The 23569-nt window shown below is 47.6% G+C and overlaps 1 protein-coding gene across 1 annotated transcript in view; it reads left to right on the top strand.

The window, feature by feature from the left end:
- Positions 1 to 6140: 6140 nt before the first annotated feature.
- The window catches only part of FAM117B (family with sequence similarity 117 member B), a 31467-nt gene continuing 14038 nt past the window's right edge, over positions 6141 to 23569 (top strand). Inside the window, exon 1 of the mRNA XM_054970652.1 lies at positions 6141 to 6801. Within this exon, the coding sequence (XP_054826627.1) occupies positions 6216 to 6801 (586 nt within the window). The 5' untranslated portion in view covers positions 6141 to 6215. The remainder of the gene's footprint in view (positions 6802 to 23569) is intronic.

Here is a 23569-nt window from a genome sequence, read left to right as displayed (position 1 = left end):
ATGACAATATGATTTAAATGATATAAGGTTATTCATTATATTTTTATAGGATTTAGATGCTGTGTTTAGGTTTATATGTGACCTTGATGACTATGAAGACTGAAGTAGTGGATGACTGTAAAGATATGAATTAGATGATTATATGATGTAGTTCATGTCTTGTGTGTTTATGCATGAGCTTATTATTTGAAATAAAACTATTATGATGTAAAAAAAAAAGGCAAGTGCCACCAGCATGGTGACTCTTCAGTCGTTCTAACGAAGCTGAGGCTATTCTCTCTTGCCAGACCTTTCAAACAATTAAAATCCACTATATCTCAGGCTAGGGTTGCCAGGTCCAGGTTGGGAAGTTCCTGGAGATTTGGGGGGTGGAGCCTGGAGAGGGTGGGGTTTGGGAGGGGAGGGGCCTCAGTCCACCCTCCAAACCCGCCATTTTCTCCAGGGGAACTGACCTCTATCACCTAGAGATCAGTTTTAATTCCGGGAGATCTCCAGCCACCACCTGGAGGCTGGCAACCCTATCTCAGGCCCTCATTAGACAACAGCTAATGAAAGGGGCTATATCATCCGCTAACCAACCAACCGTAACTTTGACCAATCAGAAGGGATGAATATTGAATCCTTCTGCCATATAACTGCGAGAGAGACTCAGTGGCAGCCCCAGAGAGACGACCACGCCCTCACGCCACCGTCTAGGCATCGCCTCCAGTCAGAGGGCGAGGCCTACGCCATTTGTGTACTTTTATTTCCACCGTCAAAATAAAAACACCTCATGTTTACCTCATAACTTCATAATTTCTTGATATTAAACGTCACCCTTTCGATACAGAACTATGATTTCCATTCTTTATAGGTACTGACAACATCCCACATGGGCTTTTGGGTGTTCCTCCACACAAAGCAAAGGAGGGAAGGAAAAGGAAGGAAGGGATGAGGGTTTAAAACAAAAACAAAATTTAAGAGCCCAAACACTAGAAGTCTAATCAACCGTTTAAGTTATCTCACAAACAGGGAAGAGTCAGTGCAGTAGCGCAAGGAGAACAACTAGGCCACCGAAGACAGGATGAATAGCACAGACATGTCCATAGGGTTGCCAGCCTCCAGGTGGGGACTGGAGATCTCCCAGAATTACAGCGGATCTCCAGGCGACAGAGATCAGTTCCCCTGGAGAAAATGGCTGCCTTGGCAGATGGACTCTATGGCATTATACCCCATCGAGGGCCCACTCCGCCCTCTCCAGGATCCACCCCCCAAATCTCCAGGAATTTCCCGGCCTGGACTTGGCAACCCTTACCACCCTTGCATAGTTTCACAAATGGAAACTGGACTCTCTGTGGTGATATTAGCCCTTGAAAGGCAAAATGACAGGAGTGTGTCTTCCTCCTCTTTTCTTTTAAGGGCTATAATTGCAAGGGGAGCCTTTTGAGAAAATGTGGGAAAGGCAGGGGAGGGTGAAATCTTCTCTTCCTGTGCCATGTACTCAATTTGAACCATGACCATGTCTGTCTGCGATTTACATTTGAAAGCCCGATGGGGGTCCGTAATCTGCCGTTACCTCTGGCTTACCCCTCTGACGCTCTCCGTGCCACCTCCTGCGGTCATTGTGAGTCTAAACCAGAGCCCTGGTCTTGCCGTGGGGAGGTGTCCCATGGGTCTGCCTGTGCAGGAGTGTGAGAAATTACTAGGGTTGCTTTTCCGTCAGGTTTAAACCTGCTAGTTTTATGCTTTCTGTGCTTCCCAGCCCCACACCCCCTCCTTAGCCTCAGGGTCCATCTCTAGGCAAATATTTAATGTGGGAAGGGGCTGTAGCTGGGCAGGGGTGGGGAGCGGCCTGGTGTAGGATGAGGAAGGGATCGATTTCTACGCTTAGCTTCACAGGTGCAAAAATGTGCAGGAGCATTCCTCATCCCTGGGATAGGGAATAGGCAGCATAATAGTAGGAGAAAAGAGTTTGGCGGGATGACAGCTTGCTGGGAGTTAAGAGGCCAAGAGTAGAAAAATGGGGTGGGGGAGGTTTGAATGAGGTGGTGGTATAAACCGGTGGAAGCCCCTGAACGTGATCCCACAAAGCAGCTGGGTTTGTTTGGACTAGAGAGTGGGGAGCAAGTCCCCGGCAACCCTCTAACCGTCTGTCAAGTCCTGTTTTACAGAAACCATTTACCCCCCACACACCTCCTTTGCTTCTTTAGCTGGCAACCAGGGTGAACCAGAGAGCACCTGAGAGCCATCAGGTGCTGATGCCTACACTAGACAATCTGGTGGATGTAAAGACTGATGGGGAGGTGAGTACAGACTGTCCAAACGAGCGGGACATTTGCACACAAAGATTTCCCCCTCCATTTGAAGAACCTTGATGGAAAAGCTGTTTCCAAACTGAAAAGTCATTAAAAACAGTTGAGAGCCAGTTTGCTGTAGTGGTTAAGAGCACGGGACTCTTATCTGCAGAGCAGGTTTGATTCCCCACTCTTCCACTTGAGGCCAGCTAGGTGACCTTGGGTCAGTCACAGCTTCTAGGAGCTCTCTCAGCCCCACCCACCTCACAGGGTGATTGTTGTTGTGAGGATAATAATGACATGCTCTGTAAACCGCTCTGAGTGGGTGTTAAGTCATCCTGAAGGGTGGTATATATATCGAATGTTGTTGTTAACATAAATTTTAGAGGGGCTTATCTAAAGCCAGTTAAGCCTAGGGCAAACCAATATAGAGGGGATGGCTAAGGACCTCATCCTGAGAGTATAAGGGAGCAAGCCCAAGCAGGTCTTCTCAGAAGTGGCCACCGCTTTATTCAATGAGATTTACTCCCAATCCCAAGAGCATTTTTAGGATTGCATCCTAAATAAGTCATAAGAGAAAACCTCCCTGTGGATATGCAGCATGAAGAAGTCTGCCCTGACCATAAGGTGATGAGAACTAATTAAGGTATCCCTGGGATCACATCTTTGATAGTGTTCCAATAAAACCTCCATGTGTATATTTTCCATAAGTCCTTCTGTACATGACTTGATTATGGCAAAGGGTGGCTTACAGGTCTTTTAAACTGTTTTATATAGTTCAGTTTATGATTATTGGTGTGCTAAGTGCCTTTTCGGAGGTGTTCCCATCACACAAAGATGCAGATCATGAGGCTGGAGCAATATTACCCCATGCCACGTACCCTATCATCTCAGCTATAGGTGACCTGGATGGGGTTTATCTAGTGCCTGGGAGGGCTGCGATCGGCGGCTTCTTACACTGTGGTGCTTTGGAGCAGACAGGGCAGGGGGTGCAGGATACTTGTTTTTCCTGTTTGCATGGGACTCGCTGGGATTTTTCAAAAATTTGCCAGGGGGTTGGGTGGTGTGATGAGCCAGCAATGGAAGTGTGCCCAGGGCCTGAGGGTCTTAGGAAGACGAATACATCCTTCTCCCACCATGGCCTGCCCCAGTGCTGCCCAAATCTGGATTGGATTACGCAGGTGCAAAATCAGCGCGGTTTCTCCAGGTATGCCAGCCAGCATGCCTTCAGGCACGCCAGGGTGATGTAGCCCATGCTGGTGTAGGGCTGAGTCACCATACTAAATCCTTTTGAGCTTAGGATGTTTGGCCCATTGAAATCAATGAGCCTGGAGTAACTCTGCATAATTTAATTTAATTTAATTTAATTTAATTTAATTTAATTTATTAGATTTATATTCCGCCCTCCCCACGTCAGCAGGCTCAGGGAGGATTACAATTTACATACATTTAAAAAACATCTAACAATTTACACCATTTAAAATTATAAATATATAAACATCCTAACGTTTAAAATACATATATATATATACATACACGTATACTCAGCGGCATAATAAAATGCACTCTACACATACACAAGGCACCTCCCTTTCACCTTCACCAGTGAAATTCAACAGATAGAGGATGTGGCTAGTGGGGAGGGCACAGACCATGCTCGACTGAACTGGGGGCGCTCCGCCTAGCATCAACCATACGCCTGGTGGAACAGCTCTGTCTTACAGGCCTGGCGAAAAGACAATAAATCCTGCCAGGCCCTGGTCTCATTAGACAGAGCGTTCCACCAGGCTGGGGCCAGGACCGAAAAGGCCCTGGCCCTGGTTGACGCCCGGCGGGCCTCCCTGGGGCCACGGACCTTCAGCAGATGTTTGCCATTAGAGCAGAGTCCTCTGTGGCTCATATGGGGAGAGGCGGTCCCGCAGATACGCCGGTTCCAGTCCACATAAGGGCTTTATAGGTTAATACCAGAACCTTGAACCTGATTTGGTACTCTACTGGTAACCAGTGCCAGTAGGTTTACACAGTGATGTTTGTGGTTTTCTGGTTTTAATTTCATGTACTAACTTCTTCTGTATGTGTTCTTGGGTACATTTCAGTAGAAAGGCAGAATATAAATTCCCACAGCAAATAAAATGAATGTATTATAAGATAGAGGGACCAAGTATCCTGTTCAGGCTCCCTGAATCTTCTTTTATTTTAAATGCATCTAAAGATACTAGGTGGAAGAGAGGGCAGCAGGTATCGCCTGATCTCATCAGATCTTGGAAGCTAAGCAGGGTCAGTACATGGCTGGTCAACCACCAAGGAAGACTCTGCAGAGGAAGGCAACAGCAAACCACAGGACTGCTGTTAGTTGATTAAACTTGAAGGCACACGTGCGCTCATGCGCGCACACACATACACAAATTCTAGGTGCTGTCCTGTGAAAATTAAAAATCGCTGGGCTTTGTCTGCAGAGGGAGCATAAGCGTTCTCTGTGAGTGCATGGGCGCATGTTTGCACGCATATTGGCCCAACGTGAATTTGCTCATTCTTAGTGAGCGAATAGAACATGTTATGGTGCATGGGAAAGATGTGGCTGGGCTTTACGGCTGAAAGGTGGCCAGTAGAGGACAGAGGTAGGGGTCCCGTCCTCCCCATCACAGAATTACTATTAGCAAAGAATCTAGGCTGCCAGCTCCAAGTTGGGAAATTCCTGGAGGTTTGTGGGGCAGAGGCTGGAGAAGTAGAATTTGGGGAGGGGCCTCAGCAGGGCATAACGCCGCCTTCCAAGGCAGCCATTTTCTCCAGGGGAATGATCTCTGTCATCCGGACATCTGCTCTAATTCCAGGAGATTCCAGGCTTCAGAAATACAAAAATAAAACCATGAATACTAACGAAATATAAATCGATTTGCTTTTTTATACATTATTAAGTGAATATTTATATGAGAAGCGCAAAAAGAGATGTGACCAATATCCGTAAAATAGTAAAGAGTCCAGTAGCACTTTAGCAGCTTCCAGGTGATGGCTGGAGATCTCCCAGACAGAAGTCAGTCCCCCTGGAGAAAATGGCTGCCTAGGAAGGTAAATGCAGAGGCATTATACCCCGCTGAAGTTCCTTCCCAAACCCTGTACCTATCCCCCAAATCTCCAGGAATTTCTCAACCTGGAACTGGCAACCTTACCTGGGAAAATTCCTGGAGATTTTGGGGGGTGGAGCCTGGAAAAGTTGAGGTTTGGGGAGGAGATGGACCTCAGCCGGCTATAATGCAATGAAGGCCCCCCCTTCCAAAACAGCCATTTTCTCCAGAATAGTGAAGAGTCCAGTAGCACCTTTAAGACCCACCAACTTTATTGCAGAATTGCTTTCAAGAACCACAGTTCTCTTTGTCAGAGGCAACTTTATTGTAGCATAAGCTTTCGAGACCCACTGCTCTCTTTGTCAGGTGCATCTGAGGATGCATCTGACGAAAAGAGCTATGGCTCTCGAAAGCTTATGGTACAGTAAATTTGGTTAGTCTTCAAGGTGCTCCTGGACTCTTTTCTATTTTGCTACTACAGACTAACACGGCTAACTCCTCTGGATCTGTGACCATTTTCTCGAGAGGAAGCGATCTCTGCCTCCTGGAGGTCAGCTGTGATTTGGGGCTTGCCTGGGGACCCACCTGGAGGTTGGCAAGCAGCCCGACCGCCGGCTATCCTCCCGCTCCTTTGCCCCGCCCCTTCTCGCGCGAGACGCCCCTCCCTTCCCGCCTCCTCTCGCCCCGCCCCTGCCGCGGCCTCAGCCAATCAGCGCCCTGTAGCGGCCGGAGCGGAGCGGCGGCGCCTCCAATGGGAGCGGCCGCTTCGTGCGCTATTGTTGATGAGGCGTCCGGTGCGGCCGCGTCGGCCCGAGTAGCCCCGTGAGCGTCTGGAAGGCGGATCCGGCCCCTCCGGGCACCCGTCGCCGGCCCCGCGGCCATGTCGGCCCACCCGCGCGTGAGGCGCAGCGGCTCCCCGACGCCGGCCGGGCCCCTGGCCGGAGGGGCGGCGGCGGCGGCAGCGGCGGCTGTGGTGGCGGGCGGGGCGGCGGCGGCGGCGGCGGCGGGCAACGGCGGGGGGCGCCTGCAGCCCATGCGGGCCACGGTGCCCTTCCAGCTCAAGCAGCACGGCAGCCCCACCAGGGCCGGCGGCGGCGGCGGCGGCCTCCCGCGCCCCGCCCCGCCCTCCTCGCGCGCCGCCAGCCCCACGCGCCCGCCGCCCGGCAACGGCAACGGCAGCAGCGGCCCGGCCGTGGCCACGCAGACGCCCGCCGCGGGGAGCGCCGCCGCCTCGCCGCCCGCCCGCCTCGCCAGCCCCACGCGGGGCGCCCCGCCGCCGCCTCCCGCCCCCGGCCCCTCGCCCTGCGCCTCGCCCGTCTCGCCGCCCCTGCCCGAGGGCAGCGCCTGCGCCGCCGGCCACGGCCCCAGCCCCGCGGGGCGCGTCCGCCACCGCCAGAGGCGGCGCTCCCCGGAGCAGGGCAGGGCCTCGCCCGAGCGGAAGAGCCCCGGCTCCCCGGGCTGCAGAGGTGAGCGGGGCGGGAGGGGGCGCCGCTTCGGGCTCCTGGCCTGGGACCCCCCCCCCCCCGACCCCCGCGGTCTGTGAGAACTTCTGATGGCGCCGCGGAAGGGAGCGGGATTTGGGCCGGGCGGGGGGGGGGATGAGCTGCCCCCGCTTGTGCCTCGCGCAGCCCGCAGGACTGGCCCGTCCCGCCTCCGGTCCTGCCGGAGGGGCCCCTGACGCGTGGCCTGTCGCCAGAGGCCGCCGCGACGTTTCCCGACCATCCCGACTTCATAGTTTAAAGAACACAGCCGACCCCGCTGCGGGCTGGAGGATCGGACCCCCCCCCCCTGCAGGCGGGAGCCTTTCGCGTGCGCCTGTTGCAGCCCGGAGTGGCCACGCGGCTGCGTTGCCAGTCTGCGCCCCGCGGGCTCGGCTCCCGCTGCTGCCCTGAGCTCGGCAGGTGTCCTTGGGTCAGCCCCGCCTCAGCCCCCCCCCCCAGCTGCGTCGTGGGGGACACTGGCCTGGGGGCGGGCACTGGACGGTGGTTTATAAGCACAGTTATCACTTTAAGCCTTTCTGAAGATAGCAGAGAGAGGAGCAGCACTGTGTAGTAGTTAGAGCATGGTAAAGGAGCAGAGTGCTCTGGGGGGAGATCCCCGCTTGACCCAGAACTTCCTCGGGTGTTGTTTGGCTAGTGGCTTGTCTCAAGGTTGTTGAGTGGGTAAACAGTTGCAAGTTGCCTGGAGAAAGGTGGGAGAAGGGTACGATAGAAAGAAAACAAGGTCGACCTATGTGGGTTATGCTCTCCATAGAAAACAAAAGATGGGTGCTACAAGTGCGTAGTGGGACAGTCCAAATGCCATAGAAAGTATACTGGCCCAGTTGCATCTTTAATTAGTCAGCTGAGAAGGTAGGTGTACAGAGGTGCACTGCCTCCTTTGCCACAGAAAATGCACCGTGTTGAAGTACTGGACTGGGAAGACCTGAGTTCAAATCCTCACAATGACATAGAACTGACCTTTGGTCAATGTCTGTGATTAAGATTGGGGGGATGGGGATAGAAGAGCTGTGTGTGCTAGCCTGCACTTTGGAATGGAAGGATGAGATAAAAATGGAATAAACAGGAGGAAATGATTAATCCCTTTAGGATTCTGCATTTCTCCGTGGCGGCCTGATGTACACTTCAGGGATGCTTTTGTGAGAAGCCTTGTAAATTCAAGAAATAGGCAGTTTCCTGTATGGCGCAAGCTGCACCAAGAGGCCTAATAGTACTGGACAGCCTTGTGGGTAATCCATTTGCCTGGTCACCTGTGGTGAGTAATAAGTACTTGCAGGCACAGAATATCTTCTGAATTAGAGAGGAAAGAATAATTGCTTTGTTCATTTTCCTCTCCTTTCCCTGAATATTATTTTTTTGCAAGTATCTAAAATTGTTGTGTGTGGGCTTAGAACCAGGCTTTTGTTGGCTGTTAGCTTTGACTTATTTGCAAGGGTGTCCTGATGCATTTTGTAACAATTTAAATGCCTCTGTCAGATTGCTAATACTGAAGGATACAAGAAATTAGAGATGTCACAATAACAGCCCAGTTTCTATATGCGCTTATTTGCGGGTGGCAGAGACTAATTTTCAGGAAGTGTGCAGGGGTTCAGGTTGCATGACTGCAAATGGTAGGTTTACTCCCTTTAATTTATTCCTTTGAGAAAACCAAGAATATGAATCAAGGGGTTCTCTCTTGAAACTACTTGTGTGGATTTCTTGTGCCTTGAACCATCTCTGGTTACCTGTTCATACTGGTGTGACTTTCACTGGTTAGTTCATTGTCTTATTTTGCAAGACAATTTTATTGACTCATCTTTGTGGTCAATTTCAATAGTTTTTTTTTTAAAGCCAGCTTTTCTAGCTTCCACATCTTTGAAGAGGACACGCTAATTATTTTTGCATCCACTATTCAAAAAGTTCATGTCCCGAAGGCTTCTATTCATAGATATGTATGTTTGATAATAGTGTTGAATCAGAATTTGTTGGAGAATGAATAATGTAATTTTAGACTGTTGCCCCACCTAGCATTTTAACCAAACTTCATAACTTGAGTGTAAGCTTATCATTAACAGCTCTGTGGCATGCAGATTTTCCATGTAAAGTGGCTGGTTAATTTACAACTGTCCGAATGCCTTTGTTTGACTTGGGATATGATGTGGAGGAGGGATGAAGTAGTCACACAAGTAATGTGTGGGAAGTATTGTCGAAGGCTTTCACGGCCGGAGAACGATGGTTGTTGGGGGTTTTCCGGGCTGTATTGCCGTGGTCTTGGCATTGTAGTTCCTGACGTTTCGCCAGCAGCTGTGGCTGGCATCTTCAGAGGTGTAGCACCAAAAGACAGAGATCTCTCAGTGTCACAGTGTGGAAAAGATGTAGGTCATTTGTATCTACTCAGGAGGGGTGGGGTTGAGCTGAGTCATTCTGTAAGAGTTTCCCAGGGTGTGGAATGCTAATGGCGGGAGGCTTCACTGAATCCTGAGGAGGTTCTTTTGCATATGGATTGGTGCTTGATGTGCTAATCTTCTCTGCAGGGCTATTGTCGGGTGTGGAGTGTTTTGTTGGCCTGGTGTTTTTCAGAACTGGAGCCCATGCTCTGTTCATTCTTAAGGTTTCTTCTTTCCTGTTGAAGTTTTGCTTATGCTTGTGAATTTCAATGGCTTCCCTGTGCAGTCTGACAAAGTAGTTGGAAGTGTTGTCCAGTATTTTGGTGTCCTGGAATAAGATACTGTGCCCTGTTTGAGTTAGGCTATGTTCAGCCACTGCTGATTTTTCAGGCTGTCCAAGTCTGCAGTGTCTTTCATGTTCTTTTATTCTTGTCTGGATGCTACGCTTTGTGGTCCCGATGTAAACTTGTCCACAGCTGCAGGGTATACGGTATACTCCTGCAGAGGTGAGGGGGTCTCTGCTGTCTTTTGCTGATCGTAGCATCTGTTGTATTTTTCGGGTGGGTCTGAATACTGCTTGAAGGTTATGCTTTTCCATAAGCTTTCCCATCTGATCAGTAATTCCTTTGATATATGGCAAAAACACTTTTCCTGTAGGTGACTGTTTTTCCTTGGTTGTTTGATTCATCCTGGGTTTGATTGCTCTTCGGATTTCATTTCTGGAGTAGCCATTTGCCTGAAGTGCGTGGTTTAGATGATTAATTTCCTCATTGAGAAAGCGCGGCTCACATATCCGTCTTGCACGATCCACTAATGTTTTCATTATGCCTCTTTTCTGTCGGGGGTGGTGATTGGAGTTTTTGTGTAAGTAACGATCAGTGATCGTTACTTACACAAAAACTCCAATCACCACCCCCGACAGAAAAGAGGCATAATGAAAACATTAGTGGATCGTGCAAGACGGATATGTGAGCCGCGCTTTCTCAATGAGGAAATTAATCATCTAAACCACGCACTTCAGGCAAATGGCTACTCCAGAAATGAAATCCGAAGAGCAATCAAACCCAGGATGAATCAAACAACCAAGGAAAAACAGTCACCTACAGGAAAAGTGTTTTTGCCATATATCAAAGGAATTACTGATCAGATGGGAAAGCTTATGGAAAAGCATAACCTTCAAGCAGTATTCAGACCCACCCGAAAAATACAACAGATGCTACGATCAGCAAAAGACAGCAGAGACCCCCTCACCTCTGCAGGAGTATACCGTATACCCTGCAGCTGTGGACAAGTTTACATCGGGACCACAAAGCGTAGCATCCAGACAAGAATAAAAGAACATGAAAGACACTGCAGACTTGGACAGCCTGAAAAATCAGCAGTGGCTGAACATAGCCTAACTCAAACAGGGCACAGTATCTTATTCCAGGACACCAAAATACTGGACAACACTTCCAACTACTTTGTCAGACTGCACAGGGAAGCCATTGAAATTCACAAGCATAAGCAAAACTTCAACAGGAAAGAAGAAACCTTAAGAATGAACAGAGCATGGGCTCCAGTTCTGAAAAACACCAGGCCAACAAAACACTCCACACCCGACAATAGCCCTGCAGAGAAGATTAGCACATCAAGCACCAATCCATATGCAAAAGAACCTCCTCAGGATTCAGTGAAGCCTCCCGCCATTAGCATTCCACACCCTGGGAAACTCTTACAGAATGACTCAGCTCAACCCCACCCCTCCTGAGTAGATACAAATGACCTACATCTTTTCCACACTGTGACACTGAGAGATCTCTGTCTTTTGGTGCTACACCTCTGAAGATGCCAGCCACAGCTGCTGGCGAAACGTCAGGAACTACAATGCCAAGACCACGGCAATACAGCCCGGAAAACCCCCAACAACCAATGTGTGGGAAGCCTGTTTTGGGTGGAGTTAAGATGGATGGAATCTCATCAGGCAAGCCTTGTATGTGCGACTCTTAGGTTGCAAACTAACTGCAAATCTCAAGAAAGTAGAGTTTACAAAACATAATATACTTTGACAAGCCTTTTGTAAGATTTGCTTTGTTTTGGATTTGCTTTCCTATTAAATCTATGGATATAAATATGGTGGGACTCTAGATCTCAGTCGCCTTTTGTTATTATTTGTTAAATACTTTTCCCCAGCCATGGCGGTGGTAGCTGTTTGGACTTTGGCTAGATAGGGTGTGTGCTATTCGTTAGGGCCACTTCCCGCTTAGTCTTCCCTAAAAGGGTAAGCTGCATAAAACCCATGCTTCAGTCAACTGGCTTTTTTTTTTTTTGCTTCTTTTTTGTTCATAGTGAAAATGAGTTTTATGGATTAATTAGAATGCTAAGTATCTTACTGTGTGAAAATAGAATCTTTAAGTCTGTGGAAACTAGTGCTGAGGAAAAGTGTGGTCTTAAAGGCACACAAAACAGTTTTCCAAAAATCTGGATAGGAGACGTTTGGGTGCGATGTGTCAGTTGCTGTTTTTGGCAGATGAGTTGGATGTAATATGAATTCTTCTGCATCAGTATATTTTCCCTAATTGCAGTAGCGTTTCTTCTCTTTCAAATTTGACACTGTTCACAGCAAGTTGCCTGGAAGGAGAAGAAACAAGACAAACCAGAATATATAAGGCTCTAGATTATAAAGGAGTGGATAAATTGGAATGTTTCACGTTTAGATTAGTTTTCAGCATACAGTTACAGCAACTTGCTGTAGTTTGCAGATTGCACTTCTAAAATCACTAACGGGCGACTTTATTCCGTTTTCAGGATATACATTTTCATAGCTCTGGTCTCCAAGGGCTAGATCATTTAGACTGATAGCTTCTCATGCTTGATTTTATTTTTAAACCCTATTGAGGGAAGTGCATTTTCTACACAGAAAGCTTTTGGTGGTGAACGTAATACAAAGAAATCTGTTCTTTGAGCTTGAAATACAGGAAGGACTTGAATGTGTGCAATAACCTCTTCTCTTCCTCCCCCCCCCCCTGCCCTCTTAAGAGAAGGAATTTAAGGGGCACCTTGGTGATAAAACTATTTTTGTAGAGAGCTTAGCTGCTTTTTAAACAAATTAAAAGCATCGCTTTTTGATGCAGTTTTATAGTGCGCAAAAATTAGGGATTGGATTTAGATGTTGGTCATCTCTCTCCTCGCCTCTCCATTGGTGGTGCCTGTGATTGCCCCCGAAAGGGTCTCTGGAGAGCCTGGGGAATGGGGTCCTCTGAAGCAGCTTTGGGGTGAACTGCAGAGAGGGAGGAAGTCCGCAGCCCCCTCTCGGATGTGCATCATCAGGGTCTCTGGGCCTGAGCCCTGGCCAGTCAAGTAGGAAGACCTTTCGGAGTAGTATTCAGAAGGATGCACTTCATTTTATTTACTACCGGGGTTTTGTCCACAAGGTCTTTGAAAAGGTTTACAACATCTCAAAAACACAGTATTAACTTCTTCCTCTGGTTGCTCTGCCTCAGATCCTTCTTCTCTTGATAGCTTGGGGGCCGGATGGCTTCCAGGACTGAGAATGTACTCCTGTTTCTCTGCCTAGGTACCCGTTCCCTTTCCAGAGCAGCCTAGCCAAGGAGAGGTAAGAGGAGCCTCCTGCCCATGAGGTACCGCTGGAGCTAGCGCCAGTGTGCGGTCGTGGCTAGAGTTGGGTTCAGGCCAGGCAGAGCCAGGCCAAATCTGCCACGAGGCTAACCTGATTCCCTTGGGCCCGACGCGCTCCCCGTCTAACCTGCCTCCTGAGATGGCGGGTGAGAGTAAAGGGGACGAGAACCCTGTTGGCCGTGCTGAGCGCCTAGGCTAAGAATGTGTGAGAGAGGAGGAGCTTGGGGCTGCTCTACCCCAGATGTCACCGGTAGACATCAGGTAGCTCTGTTCCTGGTACATGCTAGGAGAGCCAGTGTGATCTAGTGGTTAGAGCGGTGTTTCACAGCCTTTCCCCGTGGAAGAACCTCAAATTCATTTTTCGGATCTATGGAAACATTTTCAGACCAGAAAAGTTGATGAGAGGAGCGTAGTTCAATTACTGCTAAATTATTGTCAAGAAAATGTATTTGTAAATAATAATAATAATAATAACAACATTTGATTTATATACTGCCCTTCAGGACAACTTGTGCCCAGTCAGAGCGATTTACAAAGTATGCTATTATTATCCTCACAACAATCACCCTGTGAGGTGGGTGGGGCTGCAAGAGCTCTGACAGAGCTGTGACTGACCCAGGGTCACCCAGCTGGCTTCAAGCGGAGGAGTCGGGAATCAACCCCGGCTCTCCAGATTAGAGTCCTGCTGTTTTTAACCACTACGCCAAAGAGCTACTCTGTGTGTGTGTGTGTGTGTGTGTGTGTGTGTGTGTGTGTGTGTGAGAGAGAGAGAGAGAGAGAGAGAGAGAGAGAGAGAGAGTATTGAAATTTGTCACAGTATTTCACAATATTTCAAATTTTTATTTACTCCACAGTTTCTCATGGAACCTTGGATTTCTGCAGAGCACTGGTTGGGAAACACTGGGTTAGGGTGCCAGCCTCGTCCTCTGGGAGACGCAGGCTTGACTCTTCACGGCCATGGAGGCTTCCTTGGTGACCTTGGGTCAGTCACACAGCCTCAGCCCAAGCTGCCTCTCACACATTGTTGTGTGGATAAAATGGAGGGGAGGAGAACAAAGTACGCCTGGTTTCCACATAGGGGAGAAAGACAGGGGATAAATGAAGTAAATAAAATGTTTGCAGCTCAGTGGGTTGCAGGTCTGAAAGATCTCTACTTGAGGGCAAGAAACTCTTCTTGACAGCTTCTTCCTTTTTACTTTTTCCTCACCAGACACCCTGCCTGCATGCTCATGGAACACGCCCCCCGCCCCCCCCGATATTCTGAAACTCTTATTTTGCCTCCCTTCTTTGTTTTCCTCTCAGTTTACTTAACTTTCTTTAATATTCTCTTGACTCCTGAGGGGATCGTGTGTGGGGTGGGTTTGTCAGACAAACTGCTGTTTTCCTGCTAGTCTGTCCCTGAGTGTACAGAAATCTTCATCTTACCTGTGAGTTGCGTTGCTCTACTGTCCTATGACAGTCTGATTTGCCATTCGTATACTGTAAGAGGGGACCAGCAGTGGCTTATAAGGGAGAAAGAATGCCTCTCCCGCCACCATTTTCTCTTTGCTTCTTCTCTTACACGCCTTCCCTCCCGGACCCCTGCCCAAATGCCTGGTCTTGCCTGCTGCCAAATACCCCAGTGGTTTTTCTCCTTTTTTCACAATTCACCCTTTCGCCGGCTGTTTTCCAATTTTGTCCACTCATGCTGGCCCCCACTCCTGCTCCCCCCCTACTTTCCTTCCTATTCTGGGTTGATGTAGCAGCCCAATATGCTCTCCAAAGGTATTTGTTTCTCCCACAGCATTACATATACTCAGGCATCGCTGTTCCTTTGGGGGAGGGGGCAGGGTTAGACACCTTTTTTTTTTTTTAATTGTATTTTTCTGGAAATTGGGGGATTCTAAAAAATACCCACCCTGTGCCCCTCAACAAGCATATTTTAATGAGCCCGGGGACCAGGCTTGGCAGTGATAGACAGTAACGGTCTATTTGTTTTATCTTCCAATGTGAGTTGGGTTGCCAGGTCCCCTGACCCTCCAGGCAGAAGACCTGACACTTACCTTCGGGTTTGCCTCTCGCGTAAACTACGCGCACGCTTCTGGGCTTCGTGACATCCCGGGCAGAGCTCTGCAGCAGGCCGAATCTCAGGCTTGATTTGGGCTGCTGCGGAGCGTGGGAACGTTATCGGGGTGGTGCGATGGGCCCTAGAATACTCCCGCACTTTGCAGCAGCCCTTTTCAGCCTGAAACGGGCACTGCAGAGCCTGGGAGCACTGCTCGGGTGGCACAACAGGACTGGAGCGCTCCTGTGCTCTGCAGTGGGCCGAATGGGGCCCATTTGGGGCCGAAATCAGCCTACTGTCGTGCACAGGAGCATGCCCCACCACCAGGGATTATGCTCCGGGAGGCATGTTCCCCTGCCTTTTTCCCTGTCGGGGTGGAGGGTGGGAGCGAGGGATTCCCCCCCCCCGCCTCAGTGGGGGACTGGGAACCCTAAATGTGAGCCAACATTTGAAATAGTTTATTATGCAGAAATGGAAAACGCAGTTGGCTTGCCTGTTTCCATTCGAACTTTTTAAAAAAGGAGTAAAAATAGTGATCTCTGATCTCTTTAAAAAACTTTTAAACGAGCTGATGGTGGCTGTAAGAAGATAACTTGGCTGTACGTTTCCTGCCTTAAGGCCTACAGGCGAAGGAAGTGACAAAACTCTTAAGTGGCAGTATGGATCGCCCCAGTAGAGTTTGCTGGTGCAGGGTTTGAATGTTCCTTTCTATACAAAATGCCACGCGCAAAGGAAACGAGCACGGAAAACAAAGAAAGGGGGAGAAAATTTCTGCTGTGCTAGATTTCTGTTTGCATCAAATGTTTGACGTCAGGGAAATTGCAGCACGTGACCCATCTCGATCCTTTGCCTGTGTCCTCCGAAGTAGTGCGGTCCACCCGCTGCCTCCGGTCTCTGAAGCCCCCCTGCCATCCCACTGCACATGCCCTAGTGTTGCTGTTATTTCCCCTGCTTGTATGAACCAGACCTTAAAGAGTCCCGGCTTCAGATCCTGTAAGTCGCGAGTTCTCACTCCGCAGCTTGCAGGGAGCCACATTTAGTTCCATCGTTGGTTGGCCTAAGATTTGCACTTTGGGGAGGCTCACAGCTTCCCCGTTTTTCTGGTGGCAGCGGTTTCAAGGTGGGGACCAGCTGCCAACCACAATCAGGCAAAGGCCTTGCCCCCTTTCCTGAAACACGGGGCAGGTGCCACATGGGCGAATGGTGACCAGGAGAGCCACAAGGGGCTGGCAAACCGCGGCTGTAAGACTGCAGTTGCTTCTTTTTGAAAAGGTGATGATGGCTTTACAGATACCTCTTAAATCATCGGAAGGAAGGTGTAGAGAATAAAGCAAATTAATAGAGCAGACCTATGAAGAGTTGTCCTAACCTGGGTAGGCTAGGCAAGCCCAATATCAGAAGCTAACAGGGTTGGCCTTGGTTAGTAAATGGATGGGAGACATCTAAAGGAGACCAGGGTTGTAGAGGCAGGCAGTGGCAAACCACTTCTGTTAGAGTCTCTACACGAGACATCTTACAGGGGGACCTCAAGTGTATAGAGATACAATGTTAGCTGGGAAGCTTAGTTTAAAGGTAGTTTAAAAAGACAGAGCCAACAGAGATCACTCCTCAGAGGGTTTGTTGATTTCATCTTTGCCTCCTGTTTAGGCAGGTGAAATTGACTGGGCCTTTGGCTCTGTCTTTGTAAACTATGCTTCCCAGCCAGCATTGCATCTCCCTAGACTCGAGTTTTCCCGTGTAAGATGCCTCGCTCGCATAGAGACTGAGTCTCTTGCCTTGAAAACCTCAACCGGGGTTGCTATAAGTCAGCTATGACTTGATGAAGCTTTCAGCCACCACCATGAAGAGTTACTCTAGGCTACGCCCATTGATCTCACTGTGATTAGACCAGAGGAGTTCTGCCGAGGATTTTACTGTGAACATCTTCTATGGAAATGTGATTTGTTTTGCCACCCAGTAGAATATACAGGGTTCATTTGCTTTAAGCCGTGCAAATAATTATTCTTGCTTGTGAAAAAACCCTGCCAAAGCAGTTAAAGAGGTCCTTATCTAAATTTCTGCCAAACCAGACTTCATAATTGATCCTTTTTTCTGTTAAGTGAGAGAATGGGACAAAACTAAAATAACTGCTTGAATAATGAATTTGCAGTCATAAGCACCAGCTTAGTGCCTTGTAATCTTCTAAAAAGTGAACATAACACAAAGAACTGGTCAAACTAGTCTTCTAGTTTTCCACTTAGTTAGGATTGATGAATCTTTCTCCTTGAGTAGCTTGTTAGTTTTGTGCAAGTACATGCAGCATGTTGGAAGTGACTGTTTATTGCATCCCGTGATGGGAGGGTGGGGGAGATGGTAGGTGTCCTCGTGCATCAATCTGCACTGACTTCCCCCTGCCTCTTACGTGGCTTCTTACGTGGCTCCTTGCGTGGCTAAAGCACACATTCCTGTATGTGTATGTGGTGTTGAAGCGGGGTGCACACTTGTGAGCGTTCCTCTCACACAAGTGTGTGTGTACACACTGCAGTGCATGCACCATGGGTATTCAACGTGTGCCTGGACAAGCATTCACAGACCCTTCCCCAAAATCTTGTTGGGCTCTGAGGTACTACTGGACTCAAATCCTCCCCAGCTTCAGTTGCTCTTACCTGGCCAGGTTGTAAGTGCTAGAAAAACTCCAAAGCAGGCATTGCGTGAGCTCAGGCGGCTTTCCAGGGGTGGTTCTTGCCTTGTCTCAGTGGCAGTGCTTACATACAGCACTCTTGCAAGGTTTGCCTGGCGCGGCTCAAGGGGAGCATGAGACGAGGCACCTGCATCGAGGAGCTGCTTTTCACAGGGATGCGCATGAATTCAGGTTAGCGGGAATGAGCGGCCTCTACGAAGACCTGATCAGTGCCGTTGGAGATGCAAGTTCTCTTTTGAAGTTACCTCTGACTGTGCTTGGAGAACTAGCCTCTCTTCATGAACCTGAATGCTGCGCCGTGACTAGTTGGCTAGTTCCTTTCATAGTTTTATGATTTCATATATGAAATTCCTCATCTTGATCATTTGAGAAGAGCATAAATCAAAGAAGCTATTAGAAGCTTCCAACAAAAAGATTTTACGGAGAATATAGAATACTGGTCTGTTCAATGGAGGGACTACTTGTCTTAGCAGCAACCGAACATGAATACCTGGTTCATCTTACCCTCACAGCACCTCTTAGATAAGTTAGACTGAACAACAGGGAATGGCCCGAGAGGCCACTGTCGGGAGCTCCAGAGTTGCTGCTCCGTAGAATTCAGGTCGTTCTGTCTCATAGCGGGTCACGCGTGCCGAACCTCTTCCTCCCCCAGGGAGGCTCCTCAAGTTTCTTCTTCCACAGCCTTTAAGAAGCAGCCGGGATACCTTTATTTGACAGGCTTTTGGAAGAGCTGGTTACAGCCAGTAGTGTTGATACTTGGTGTTATGGATGATAGTTGTATCTAGCCTTATAAAGACATTTGCGAAAGTTAACCCGTGCACGGACATTTATTAGCTTCCCTATCCCTATACAGGACAGTGGCTTGAACAGAACACCTGCTTTGCACTCCAAGGTCCCGAGTTCCGTCTCTGGCCTCTTCTGTGAAAAGCGTCTCGAAGAGCAGGCGCTGGGGGAAACATTCCTGTGGCTGGGAACGTGGAAGCCTCTCTCTGCCAGTCAGTGTATGTGCTGAGTTTACCAGCGGTTTGGCGTGGTAGAAAGCAGCTGCTTGAGTTCATATATTGTTCATTACAGGTGCTGGTCATTTGTAACTGTAAAAAACCAAGCACCTTCGTGGAAACATTTCCTTCCTGGTTGCCTGGGCACAATTCTTGCTGGCAGTGACTGGAAAGCGAGTGCCGGGCTTGGATTCAGCCGTGTTTTTCTTGCACTCTCTCAGTGGCATATTCCAAAACAAAAAACCCCGGCCATGCTGCATTCTCTGTTTACTGTTTCTATAGAATATCTAAATGGATAACCTCAGATTTTGTTAGGTTTCTAAGGCTTGCGTATGTATGATGTCTTAGGAAATGGAGAAAGATAACAATTGGATAGTGATGTGTGATTTTTGAATTTATACAATAACTGAATGAAACTGGGTGTTTGTTGTGGAGATAATAACACGCTTTGTAAACCGCTCTGAGTGGGCGTTAAGCTGTCCTGAAGGGCGGTATATGAATCGAATGTTATTTTTTATTATAGGTTTTTACTTTTGCAACCCAGTTACAAAAACCAGCTGAAATTTTTGAGGATCTATGTTAGGCACCACAGCTCTGATCTTTATGACTAGTTTCTTTATTACCATCAAATGTGTACATATTTTATAGTGACAATGAAAGCGTTCCCTTAGTGTTGTATCCTGGCAATTGTGTGTGTGTGTGGGTTAAAATAGGTGCTGTTTTCTGTCATAGACTGCAGTTATACAGGGACATTGAATAGTATTGCAATCATTGGCTGTAGTGTAATTAAGTCTAATAAAATTAAGGCTCTGCTGCAATAGCTCTATTGTTCGGCAGCCCAGCTGTTGTAACTGCTATCTTGAAGCAAGTGTCCCTCTTGTTATGTAGGTCACATCATGTGAAGCTAGCAGCTGAGCAGTTGTAGGATGGGGGGCGGTCACAGCTACACAAGAGCAGGAAAATAACAACGGTCTGTTGAGAATGCATATAGTATTTTTATGAAATATTGTGCAAGCAGCTTGGGCAGCTAAATAAGAGAATGGATTCTACATTATAGTCTGAAAATTGTTATAGAGTTAATAGGGGGTAAGGCAGGGTGGATTTGATTTAAATCCAATCTATTTAAATCACGATTTAAATCACTAGTCAGTAAGACTACATTTAAATCATGGTTTTCTACATAAAGACTCCTCACACTTAGCTTCTTGCGCAGATCTGTTCTACTCCCAGCAATCTTCTATCCATTAAATGTTTTGAAACTGAGCACTGAAGAGGCAAGGGGCTGGTTCTGTGTACAAAGATTTGCAAAGGAGCAACGTAGTTAAGGTCTTTTTCTTTACTGTGTATGTTTATTTTATAACCTTTTTGCTGGGAAGAAGAGACATGTGATCACTGCAGACACAAATTCACAGTTTTGAGAACTGCAAAACCAAAAGCATCTGTGATAATATCTTCTAGATAGAAAAACTGCCCAATAATCTTACAGAAACCTCCGGAAGAGCATGACATTGTGAATGGATTAATGGAATTCATTTACCAAAAAATTTAAATATTGCATGAATATATAGCCTCGTACCACATAATTCAAAACGAATCCTTATTTCATGATGATAACCTTTGAACTATGATGTATCTTAAATAGAAAACTATCTTTAGATAGATTTTTCCCCTCAAAAAACATTTTATTAAAAAATCCAATTTAAATTTTAAAAATCCAATTTTTAATTTTTTAAAAATCATTGATTTTTATCCACCCTGCGGTAAGGATTATATGCCATACATGTACTGTAGACTGCTTGTATCTTCCCATCGCTCCAATAAATAGCATCTCTTTGTCCATCATATGATCTTACATATGTATAATAAACTTCATGGATGGCATATCAGAAGTTAGGTTTCTAGCTATTATAATAATTGGACTTCGTAACTTTGACCACAGTCTAAAGAACTATGCACAAGTTCTGTGTCCTGGCAGCTGCCTGGGTGCAAGGATGAGTCTGCAGAGGCTGCCAAGAAGGGTTGGTGGTGGAGTGGGTGGGTCTCCATTCCCGGCTCGAGGACTGCACTTCAGGGTTGCTCACAATTTCCTCCCCTCCAGTCCCTCCAGAGGCAGCTCTTTCAAGGTGGAAACCACAAGGTCAGCCGCAAGTCCTGTTGGACTTACTTACTTCCCTGAAACATTGGGCAGATATCACACTGGGGAACGGTGCTTAAAAGGGCCACAGGTGGCTCCCAAGCCACTAAGTGAGTATCACTGATCGAGAAACTGTGCACACATTTAGCAAAATATAGATTTATTTATTTCCTGTAAGAATAGGAATATTCAGACAATTTCATGCATGCCCAGTGCCTGGAGCCTTCCAGAGGTAAAGGAGATGCATTTTTAAAAGTTCTGTTCTTGAGGCTGTTGGTTCTGCTGCGTGATAGGGGATGAAAGAAAAGATCCTCTGACGGGTCTTGTCTACTAATGCGAGTCCTGACACTTCAGTATCTTAAAATGTGTATGAGGGATTATATTGATACCTGTACATGACGAAGAGAGCTTTGATTCTCAAAAGCTCAGACTCTGAAAACCTTGTTGGGCTTTAAGGTGCTCCTGGACTCAAAAGCTTGCTGTCCCACTGCAGACCCACACAGCCACCCCCCTGAAACTGTGTTGATACGTATTTAAGTATCAGGTGATTGGCTGAAAGATAATGAAAAATAAAAAACAGATTTGCCTGTACAACCCCCGCCCTGCACCCCAAGTGGCGCTGTGTTTGCTAAGATAAAAACCCACGTCAGTGGAGTTCATTTGGCCCTTGCAGACTCAGCTGAGAGCCGTGGGGTTATACTGGGTCCAGCGCTACTGCTAGAAAAGCAAGTTAAAACAGGTGCACGAAAGGTCTTCTCCCAACCCAGTCTAGCCCAGAAGATGGCCCCTACCTTGACATGGCTGGTCTGGCCACCTGGATCCTTGCCATGGTAACATGAGGATGTAACCTACTGTAACAAACGACATAACGCTTCCTTCTGATTTAACTCTGAGACTGCAGTTGGTGCAGAACGCTGCAGCTTAGTTATTAGCAGGAACTAGGAGAAGCATGAACGTCACTCCCGTCCTGCAGTCCCTCCGTTGGCTGCCTGTCAGTTACCAGGCTCAATTCAAGGTATTGGCTGTCGCCTGCAAAGCTCCTGACGGCCTTGGTCTGTCTTCTCGACAGGACCACCGCCTCTCTCCCAAAGTTCCACCACGGCAGCTTCTCTCATCTGAACTGGACCTCCTTCAGGTGCCACCTTGTATGTGGGCAAAATCAACAGCAGCCCGTACATGTGCCTTCTCTGTTGTGGCCCCTCACTTTATGGAATGGCCTGTCCTGATCTGGCTGTGCCAGGAAGGCCTAGCAAGGCCTCAGAAGCCTGTTAGCAGTGGGAGTAGGCCTGCCTACAATTCCCAGGAGCCCCTGGGCCGTTTTGGCACCCTTTTTGGCCAATCAGAACGGGGCTGGTGCTATATGGGTCTGGGAGGGTGAGTATTGGTTGGTGGGTTTTCCAGTATAAGGTGGTATTTATCTGTCCATTATGTAGTTGTACAGCGGTGTCCAGGGCGTGTGCCTGCTGTGTAGAGTGGTCTAGGCTCAGGTTGACTGTAGGGTGAAAGTTGTTGAAGTCCTGGAAGGAGGTGGTCTCAAAGAGAGGTTTAGTCTGGAGGCGACTGTTGCATGGATCATCATAGCTAGGTCATGGGAGGAGAGAGAGGGAGTGTGTTTAATATTTCAACTTAGAATTGCTTTTACTCTATTTTAGCATGTCTTCAACTCTGTTTTGGATTCTTGCTGGTTTTAAATACCCTATTACATTGTTTATTGAAATGTCTTTACAACTGACTGTGCTGACTCTCACTGTGTAATATACCTTGAGTCTCCGTGAGAAAGGCAAACTGTGTAATGTAAATGAATAAACAAAACAAACATCCGAAGAGTCCTTTTCCTTCCAGTACTAACGGTGATGCTTTGCCAAGGAGCATTAAGAAGAGCCTTGATGGTGGAAGCCTCTTTTAAGCAGCAGTGGTGACCGAAACCTTGTATAAAGCTTGACACGGTTGGCTCGAGTGGTGCCACGTACTGATTAGCATAGATATTCTCAAGTGGGGCAAGAGGGCGAACTGGCTAGATGCAAAGCAAGTCTGAACACAAGTGCCTTGCAAGCAACCAAATGATACACCGAATATGAACGCCAAGCGAACGGCACTTCTCCGCATAACGGACCTGCTTTTTTGTGTGTCTGCAGCTGGTTGCACTTGCTGAGCTGGCTCCTGGGTTTTTTCTGCGCTCAGTTTAACAGTTGAAGTCTAGTTAATGTAATCTTTCCCATCCATGGAACAGCTGATGTCATATAAACTGTGCTCCAGATTACCAAATTCTTTTTACTGAGCAATGACACATCTTTAAATATTATACTATAGGCCTATTTGGCAAGAATATATACACTACCACAGTCAAATATACTCTGCTATAATGTGCAGATTTATTAGTACTGAACGTTGTTTCGGGTGCTCCTGATGTGTTTTATATATATATATAAAAAAACACATCTGGGATTTTTCTCCTATAGTCTAGTGCTGTATTGAAGTCTTACTTGCGGGGTGGGAGTGGTTGAGGAGTCTGAAATACTTGGTTTCTGGGCACGGACTTCTGGCCGCTGCTTTGGCATCGCCAGCATCATCATTTCCCTTCAGGTGATACATTTTCCCTGCCAGCTATGTGACAGCACCAGAAAATAGCCCAAAAGAGGGACTCCTGCTGAAGGCAAAGACTTCAGCAAATGGGCCACCTCCTACTTTGCGTGGGCTTTACTAAATTATAATAGTGGCTGTGAGTTTCAGAATATGACAGCTATTAAAGGAACTTACACAGAAAGTAGTTGTAATGTGAAATAAATGGTCATTTACCCTTGTGACATTTTTGTTTGAAAGGGATGCATGCAGAGGTATTTTGTCTTCAAAAAGTGGACGGAAAGTAGCTTCCGATTGTGGGTTAAGCATGATAGC

Source organism: Eublepharis macularius, chromosome 2 (genome assembly GCF_028583425.1).
Source record: "Eublepharis macularius isolate TG4126 chromosome 2, MPM_Emac_v1.0, whole genome shotgun sequence".
Classification (NCBI taxonomy): domain Eukaryota; kingdom Metazoa; phylum Chordata; class Lepidosauria; order Squamata; family Eublepharidae; genus Eublepharis; species Eublepharis macularius.
Note: the sequence above shows the minus strand (reverse complement) of the source record. Positions and strands in the feature narration are given on the sequence as shown.